At 37.0% G+C, this 10214-nt stretch overlaps 1 protein-coding gene across 1 annotated transcript; it reads right to left on the bottom strand.

The window, feature by feature from the left end:
- Positions 1 to 8524: 8524 nt before the first annotated feature.
- On the bottom strand, positions 8525 to 9454 carry LOC116567115 (olfactory receptor 5H2-like). Its single transcript, XM_032301999.1, has one exon. It carries the CDS (start codon positions 9452 to 9454, stop codon positions 8525 to 8527), a length of 930 nt encoding a protein of 309 aa, XP_032157890.1.
- Positions 9455 to 10214: the final 760 nt, after the last annotated feature.

The raw sequence follows: 10214 nt of genomic DNA on the forward strand, positions 1-10214 counted from the left end.
GAAAATTGGAGTCCTGGTGGATAGATGTTTCTGCACAAAATGTAGACATCATGTAAAAGTAGACAGCTACCACACTACAAATCCTCTCTGTGATTTTCCTGTACAACAGAGGTGAATGGAAATCTTCCAGATGGCAGTACTTGGAGCAGGGAACTTGGTTGCTCACCCTGGAAAAAGAAATGTCCAGATGTGTGATTATATACCAATCCATGAGCTATGACTAAAGGTTTGCTGGGTGATCAGAGACTTTGAAGGAATTTTACTAGGAAATTGAAGACAAGGAAATTTGTGGAAGAGGTATGTAAACACATCTCTCCAAAAATCATGAAGATATTTGTGTTTCATAAAAACTATTATCAAAGTGTGACCTCAGCAAAGAAGGATTTAAAAAATCAAGTAGATGGAAAGACCTACTTTTGGACAATCATCATCTTTCTTTAGACATTTCTGTCATCATCCAGTGGATTCATGAACAAAATGATCCAGTGTCAGGGAAGGAAGTCATGCATGTGTTCACATCATGGGCTTCATTTACCTAGGCCACCTTGGCTACAGCCACTGCTGAGTGCTCAGTCAGCCAGGAGCTGAGATAATACTGAGTCTCTTAAATATCAGTATCTATTAGAATCATCAGCTAGCTACTTGGTGGAAGGTTGATTACATTAGAAAGTTTCCATCATAAAAGGGAACTGGTTTTTATCTCTTACTAGAAAAGGCACCTATTCTATACACAGATTTACCTTTGAATTGATTTATTATACCAAAGTCATCATCTTGGACTTTTCAGAATTCCTTATCCACTGCCCCAAATCATAGGATTACATGCAGTGTATCTTCTGAACAAGGAATTTACTTCACATCCAAAGACTGCAGCAAAGGACCCATGACCATAAAATTCACTGGTCTTATCCTATTCCCTTCCATTCTGAAGCAACTTGTTTGATAGAATGTGGAATAGCCTTTTTGGAGACACCTTTATAGCATAACTACATGTGATACCTTACAGCATTAGAGTATTTCCAGAAGGCTGTATGTTTTATGAGTCAGCAACCAGTGTATTATACTGGTTCAGTGGGACTACTCACTGTTACCCCTAGGAATACATTAGCATTTTTTTTTAATTTTTTGGCCACCAGCATAATTTTTGATTCATGTACCCTTGATCTTATCCTCTGGTGGTCTAGAGGTCTTGGAGCCAAAGTGAGGAATGCTGTCATCAGGATACACAACAGTGATCCATGTAGCTGGAAGGAGAAGCAGACTCCCCACTGAGCAGGAAGTCTGATACAGGACTGTATCCCAGGATCCTGAGATCATGACTAAGGCAAAGGCAGATGATTAACAGACTGAGCCACTAGGTGTCCCTGGAATATGTTGTATATGAAATTTCATTGAGAATGATGATCCAAAAGTTTGTTCTACTTAAAAAATCATTTTTTAACTGAGCATAATTTTAAGAAAAAGGAAATTTGAGGCATTAAAAAGAGCTCATTTTTGAATGAACTAAGGATTCATCTATTAACCTTACCCAAATGAGGCAATGGAGTTTTCATTGGCTATCATCACTTTCAATCATGGTTTCCAAGAGAAAGTTATAAAAGGTCCACAATTCTTCATCCTTTAAAAAAGAGTCCCATTGAAATTTGGACTCACTGTCCCAAAGCAGGGAGGAAAGTACAAATCAGAGAGTAGAAACCTTTAGAATAACTTGGGAAGGGGATACTAAGGGCCACCAGAGAGGAGTGAAGAGGGAGGAGAGGGGTTCCTTCCTGTTTTCCGTTATGCTGCAAACTGCCACCTGGTTCTCAAGTGTCACTCTGACTGGGTCCCCTCACAGCAGTCTCACCCTCTCCGGCCTACTCCTGCACATGTTCCCCACCTGCCCACCTCTTCATTCTCTCTTCCTTATTTTCCTCCCGTGGAGACAGTGTTTTCTGTCCCTTCTTTGGCCCAAACCCAGCCTAACCAACAATAGCCATTTCTTAGGCTCAGCTCCTGAAACAGGAACGAGTGTCTTCACTTCAGCCAGAAGCATGGTCTTCGTTGCTTCCAGGGCCTCAGGGTCTCTCGGGAGGGAAGAGAACTGGACCTGACCCAGTCTGAACTATCTGACCCTCAGAGGTGGACCCAAGACATCCTCAAGACCCTAACATTTCTCCTTGGATAGGGGACCAGAGGGGCTTGGAATGTGGCATAAAAACGAGGAGAAGTCACCTAAAGGATGTCAATGTTCTCTCCCTCTGCTTGGGTTGCATTTTCCAAAGTCACACTTTTCAGGTCAGCATTTCTAGTGAATATACAGAATGAGACCACACTAGTGTTGACCCCTCCCCCTCAACCTTGGCCCTTTCCCGCTGATCAGAAACCAGGCAAGGGATCTCAGAAGACATAGGGGGAGGGCAGGGAAGATGCTGTGTGTTTTTGGCATAACTTCACTGGGATTTGGAATTCTTTTCTCTCTGAACACAAAGCCTGTTCTAGTCCTAGCCAGACACTTCGGGGAGGGTGGGGGTGGGGGTGGGGAGAATACTGTAATGAAACTGGTTAGTCAATATTGTCTTAATATTGTTGACAATTCTGTAGTTTCTTTTTATGAGTATTTCTGTTTAAGCTATTTCACCTTTGTTTTGAAATCCTTCCCTTTTAGGAGAAAATGTGACACTTGTGAAAAAGCTTGTAAGAAAGCCCCTCTTCCATGACCCCTTTTTTTTTCCTTTAAACCTTCTTTAAATGACAAATCTAGGTAATTAAGGTTGTGAATTTTTATTTTTGCTTTGTTTTTAATGAACATTTGTCTTTCAGAATAGGATTGTGTGATAATGTTTAAATGGCAAAAACATGATTTTGTGCAATTAACAAAAAGCTACTGCAAGCAAAATAAAACCTTTATTGGTAACACACACACACACACACACACACAAACACACAAAATATTCACATATTGTGGTTAAGTAGGAGAGAGAGGATGTTTAGAAACTCCATTTTGACTGGTCTCTAAATATTTGTTATTATAAAAACTTGGCTTCACTGATTATTTTAAAACAGTGGCTCCTAAGTATGGCTTCAAGCCAATAGCATTAGCATAACTAAATCAGAAACACTACTGATGGAGCCTATCAATATGCTTTCACACGTTCTCCCCATGATCTTGATGCCCACTATAATTTATGAACCACCATTGTGAAAGAACAACATGAATGTCTACGCCAGAGATTTTGACATATACTGAATATACACACTCAGTAAGATTTTGTCATGGGTGGTCTACAATGCAGACATTGAGAAATACTGTGCTAGTGTTGACTGATGTTTTTCTTAACCTAATTACATTATTTCCTTGAATACGATGTAAGACAATTTTGTTAGCAATCTCCTGAACAGTAGAAAGTATTGTAAAGTGATGAGAAAAATGTATGTATACGACATTATTTACATTTGAAGAGATATTAAATATGAGTTGTTCTTTTTGAGACTTTTATTCAAGATAGTTAACATACATTATTATATTATTTTCAGGTGTACAATATCGTGCTATATATTTCTCAGTTCTTATCAAGATAAGTACACTCTTAATCTCCTTTATCTATTTTACCCATCCCCCCACCCCTGCTCACCTCCCATCTGCAGGATGTTCTCTATATTTAAGTCTACTTTTTATGTATGCTTGTCTTTTTTGTTTTATGTTTTTCGTTTGTTTTTTATTAAATTCTACATATGAATGAAATCTTATGGTATTTGTTTCCCACTGATTTTTTTCACTTAACATTGTGCCCTCTAGGTCCTTCCATGTTGCTGCACATCACAAGATGTCATTCTCTTTTATGGCAAAATAATATTCCATTTTGTGTATGTGTGTGTGTGTACTTCTTCATTATCCATTCATCAACCAATGGACATGAATTGCTCCCATATCATGGCTATTTTAAATAATGTTGCAATAAAATCGAGTTGTATATATCTCTCTGAAGTGGGTTTTCACTTTCTTTGGATAAATACACAGTAAGGGAATTAATGTATCACATAGTAGTTCTACTTTTCAATTTTTTTAGGAACCTCCATACTGTTTTTTATAGTGGCTGTACCAATTTGTGTTCTCACCAAGTGCACAAGTTTTCCTTTCTATATACATGTTAACCAACATTTACTATTTCTTGTGGTTCTGATTATAAGTATTGTGACAGATGTAAGGTGATATCTCATTGTTTTCATTTGCATTTCCCTGATGATTAGTGATGTTGAATATCCATTCATTTATGTGTCCGTTGGCCATCTATGTCTTCTTTGGTAAAAATTCTATTTCAGTACTCTGCCCGTTTTTAATCAGAGTATTTGGGTTTCCTTGGTGTCCAGTTGTGTAAATTCTTTATATATTTTGACTCCTAACTGTTTATCAGACATATCATTTGGAAATATCTCCTCCATTTCAGTAGGGTGCCTTTTGTTGTTGGTGGTGGTGGTAGTTTCCTTTGCTGTGCAGAAGATTTTTACAGGAATTGAGTTCTTTAAATCTTCAACTTAAGAAAATGAACCTTCATAATAAAAAATATGCAAAGTATGTAATCTGTGTTTCCAAGGGATGACTGAATCCCACATCAGCAGCAGTTGTTCTAGACAAATACACAAACTTAACATTGTGATATCATCCTTTACATCTAAGTATCTATTAAATAATACATATGTAATGTCATATATTCTTTTTAAAGGACTGATAGAATATCTTGTCTATAATATGGACTTTGCACAGATATATATTTTTTACCTCTTTCCTGACATGCTACTTACATCACAAAAATAGTATACAAAATGAATAGCGCTATAACAGAAACGAGAATGGGATTACATCGGTGGACAAAAGATTTTGCTGGATTTCTGGAAGGAATAAGACATTTGTATTTTACTGAAGTTCCAACCAGAAGAAATGAATCTACAGACATGAAATATACAAAAGGAAGCTACAGAGGAAGTCTGAGCTTCTGAGAGACCCCCAGCTCTCTGTCCCATACTCATCCAGCCTACAGTCAGACCTGAGAGGTAACGCACCATTCTCAGACTCACAGGTGGATGTCAGACTTCTCATTCAAAGAAAAAGCCAATTAGGAACACAGACCTTTCTGAGACTGGAGAAATACACAGTAGTAGTTTATATTACTATTTTTTGTTTTGGGGTCATAAAAATGGAAGAATAAGAAAAGTCTAGATAATTAACAGGAAAAATCAGAATGATAGGAATATCATAAAGCAAAGAATCAATTAGTTGCACACATAAGGAAGATATAAATTCTCAAGTTTAAAGAGTAAAAACAGGGTGTCTGGGTGCCTCAGTGGGTTGAGCTGCTGCCTTCAGTTCGGGTCATGATCTCAGGGTCTTGGAATAGAGTCCTGCATCGGGCTCTCTGCTCGGCAGGGAGCCTGCTTCTGTCTCTCTCTCTCCGCCTGCCTCTCTGCCTACTTGTGATCTCTCTCTGCCAAATAAATAATTAAAATCTTAAAAAAAAAATAAAAGTAGAAACAGCTGCACATTAATCCATTCAGTTGCTTTGCTAGCTCTTGGGAGTATCTCTCAAGAAAAGAAAGAGAGAGCAGATGACCTGGTCTAATCTTGTGATCTGTACCTCCAGAAGTACATGATAATGATATTTTTCTTTATTTATTTTAAAGATTTCATTTATTTATTTGAAATAAAGCATGAAGGAGCAGAGGGAGGTGGAGGAGATGTAGAGGGAGAAGCAGGCACCCCATTGAGCAGGAAGCCTGATCTCTGGACTCTGGGATAATGACCTGAGCTGAAGGAAGATGCCTAAGGAACTGAAGAATTTAGGCACCCTGTCTTTCTTTTTTTAATAATGATATTTTTCTTAAATACTTATATGTGTTATATCTTTAAGGAAGCATCTAATGAAAGGGCTTCTCCTTGGTCTTGTCTCATACTCCATCCAAGGAACTAATTCTAGTGATAAGAGGAAGAATTCACTTTATGTCTATGATGCTCAAGATTGTCATGAAAGAAACAGGAAGAGGAGTTGGCCTGCAGCAGCCATCCCCAACCTAGTTATTTCCCTGGGCTCATTAACTTACTGAAACAAGTGACATGACACATTCTATTGTGTTTTATGTGTGCATGCTGTTACATTTTTAAAATTTCACAGGTTGTTCACAAATACTTACTTAGGACCTCATGTGTAAGTCACTGTTCTACATGCTGAACAAGTTCAGGAGTACTAGGACTTCTGAGTTATATTCTAAAAGAGTGTGTAAACCAAAAGTAAGTACTATACAAGGCCAGGTGTGATCTAAGAAGAATAAATAAACCAATGTGCTTCAAATGAGTATGAATTCCTATCCTCTTTGTGGTAATCTGGAATTGCATCAAGGAAGCTATAACACTTACATTGCTAGACCTTAAAGAAAAAACATCACATCCATTGCAAATAAACATGAGTAGTTGTGGAGTGACATGGAGGATTTTATTCTCTATGGAGAGACCTAAATAGGCAAACGTTTGAACCTGAAAGAATGAGGTGTTTCCAGAAGGCTTTCAATAATTCTATATGGGTATAAAACATGGTCTTAGGAGAATTGGAAGAAAAGCACTTCAGTGTTAAACCAAGGTTTACTTAAAAACAAAACCTCAAATAATGCCAGGGTGAACAAGTGCAGGCTGAAGAAGATACTGATACTTATGTGGATATATATGTAAGTGTAGATCTAACTAGATCTGTATCATATATTCTGGACTTACACATGAGCAGAAAAATATATGCATATGTATACATATATATGCATATGTATATACACACACACACATATGTCCACACATACATTTTTTGTATGTTCACCATATATATACACACATATATAATATATATACACATATATATTTATATACATATATTTTTGTAGACAGATACATATATATCTACAAAAATATACCATATATGATACTACATAACCTAATGGCAAAGACAATCCATTAAATGTTATTGAAAATGTATCATTAACATTAGTTATGTTTACAAAGTTTAGGAAGTAAGAGAGTATCAGTAGGATACTGATACTGATACTAAAGAGGATAAGTAATTAGAGTAGTGCAAATCACAGAAGTGGGTAGTCATGGGGATTACAGACTTAGTGGTCTCAGTAGAACTGTGTATGGAATCAGTGGTGAGAAAGGAAGGGTAGAGGTGGATTGAGATGGATTACTCAGTATACTTTGCAAATGGAGTATGATAAAAATAACATTTATGGACTTTGAGGCACAAAACACCATAATTTATATAAATATTCATATCTCTCTTAAGTACCCACTAGGTACCCACTATGACATTAAGTCACCTTAAGATTCTTTAGACTTTGGTAACATGCATTTAAAGCCCCTCATTGTCAATAACACATTCCAAAAACTACATATTATTGATTTTAAAATCTTTCTAGCGTAATTTTTTTTTTAATTCTAGCGATATTAAGACCACTTTGTTCCAAGTTGGCCACTTTTGTCTATGTCCACACCAGCTTAAGTCCTTGGTGAATGTGTTAGCTTTCTTTATTAGTGAAGTTTTAGAGATTGTCTAACAACATACAAACACAGCTAGAAAGGGTCTATAGTAGGCATCATAGACAGTGAGAGGCAACTTGCCTCTCACTTCCTCTAAGAAGCACACTAGCCTAAAAGCATCTCTTCAAGCTTGACCCTCTTTCTTCATTGTCTTAAAACCCTTGTCATTTTCTTCCCTCATTGCTCTCTTTTCTTTTTATTTCTCTCCATGGTTATCAGAGTTGAAGCCACACGAGAGGTAAAATTCACCATGCCCCAAATAAAGTAGAAAGAAAACCTTGATGGCTGGCAGAACTCTTGGGGTTTTCCTCTGTTCACTCAAACAAGTCTGCCTCTACTATCCAGTTAAATGGAACATGGGTCTTGGCTATATAGCTGCATAAGTATCAAAGACACCAAAATCACGTTCAGTTCAGAGGCACTATACCATATTAATACTTAATGCATTTATAAATCAAACCAAGGAACAGACAAGCTTGTGAAATGTTTTCATTTTTGTTTTGTTTTATTTAAGTATGATATGAACACTTGAGTAAAATTTCTTATATGTGGGTCCCTGGGTGTCTCAGTCATTAAGCTTCTGCCTTCGGCTCAAGTCATGATCCGTGGGTCCTGGGATTGATCCCCACATTTGGTAGGTGCGGGGTGGGGGGGTGTCCCTGCTCGGCAGAAAGCCTGCTTCTCCCTCTCCCACCTAGCTTGCTTGGGTTTGCTATCTTGCTGTATCTTTCTCTCTCTCTCTGTCAAATAAATCTATAAAATACTGAAAAAAATTTTAAATAATAAAATTTCTTGTGTGGTTTGAAAAATATACACAAATTCTTTTATGAGATTATTAGGTTCTTCCTCCAACTCATTGAAGACTAAGGTAATTATAACTGCAAAAATAATGACTATTACTCAACACATAGCAATAGTAGTCCACAGAATTTTGTCATTTTAATGAAAGGAGAATAGATATTAGTATGAGATCTAAACATTTCTCTTTAATATTTTTCTCAGTGAATCTGTGACTTTCTTATTTCTCAGGCTGTATATAATTGGATTTAAGAAAGGAATTATGACAGTATAGAATACAGAACCCATCATATCTTGGTCATCGGCCTCTGCAGATCCAGGGCGCACATACATGAAGAGAAGTGGGCCATAGTACAGAGAGACAGATAAGAGGTGGGCTCCACATGTAGAGAAGGCTTTTCTTATACCTTGTAGAGACTTCTTTTTTAAGATTGTAATGAGAACAAGGGTGTAAGACACAAGAACAGTCAAAATGGTAAATACTTGTATTGACCCAGAGAAAATAAATAGCATCAGATAATTAATAGAAGGATCAGTACACGAAATCTTAAGTAAGGGTATAATGTCACAGTAAAAGTGATGTACTATGATGGAATTGCAGAAAGTTAATCTAAATAAAAAAGAAGCATGAATTATGGCATGAATAAGGCCACCTAAAAATGACAAAACTATCAGCTGGATGCACAACATATTGGACATAATCACTGGATAAAGTAACGGTTTGCATATGGCCACATACCGATCATATGCCATTGTTGCCAGCAGAAAACATTCTGTGGTTGCACTGATTGCAAAGGAGAAAAATTGTATCATGCATTCAGAGAGAGAGATCATCTTGCTCTTGGCAAAGAAGTTGACTAGCATCTTGGGGGAAACTGTGGATGATAACCAAGCATCCACAAATGCCAGATTCCCAAGAAATAAATACATGGGGATGTGAAGGTGAGGGTCATTGCGGATGACAGCAATCAGCCCAAGGTTCCCCACAATGGTGATGAGATATATAACCAAGAACATCAGGAACAAGGGAATCTGCCACTCTGGTTGATATGTGAATCCTGTGAGAACAAACTCTTCCAGCTCTGTTGCATTTTTAGTTTCCATATTCTTAATAGATGGTCTCTGAAATTAAATGTGTAAATGAAAAAGAATATTCATTAATGATCTATAAAAGACAGTTCAGTGAGGGTAATTGAAATAAAACCATACACTAGCTTGAAGGCAGTTCAATTTTATTTCCTCTAATATGGCTACTATTGGGGGGAATTTTTATATTGCAAAAATATAACTACTTAAGTTCAAACTATGTACAAGATAAACAGATTTAGAAGATAAGAAAAACATTCTGAACATGAGCAAGTTCTGTGTATAGGACATTAATGCAGCATGAAAAGTAAAAATGTTAGAAAGGCCAGGATCATCAAGTGATCAGTTTCCTGTGAAACATCTTCAGCTGTGTCCTTCAAACAATAGGCTGGGACTGAAAGCTTTTAAGAAAGGGAGTGTCATCCTCAGATGTTTATTAAATTAAATATTTGGTTGTAGAAAATGGGCTGAAGGGAGGGGAAACTAGAGGAAAAACACTAAACAGGAAGCCAGTATTATTGTCCAGCAATTCCCAAACCAAATTATACATGAAAATTGGCTAGGAAAGTTTTTGTACAAAATATGGTTTGAGATATTGCTGTACAAACTGATTCAGAGCTCATGAATTGGTTGGAATAATGTGCATTTTATAAAAGCTCCCGGGCTGCTTGAACAGCATGTGCAGTTCTTGGTCTGTGTGCAATATGACACTGGGAGTAAGAGGAGACAAAGAGGTAGCTCAAAGTAAATCACAATGTACAGTCACTAGGACTCAGTG

Source organism: Mustela erminea, chromosome 1 (genome assembly GCF_009829155.1).
Source record: "Mustela erminea isolate mMusErm1 chromosome 1, mMusErm1.Pri, whole genome shotgun sequence".
NCBI classification, from domain to species: Eukaryota; Metazoa; Chordata; class Mammalia; order Carnivora; family Mustelidae; genus Mustela; species Mustela erminea.

Coding starts and splice junctions, on each gene's coding strand:
- LOC116567115 (XM_032301999.1), bottom strand. CDS start 9,454: ATGGAAACTAAAAATGCAACAGAGCTGGAAGAGTTTGTTCTCACAGGA.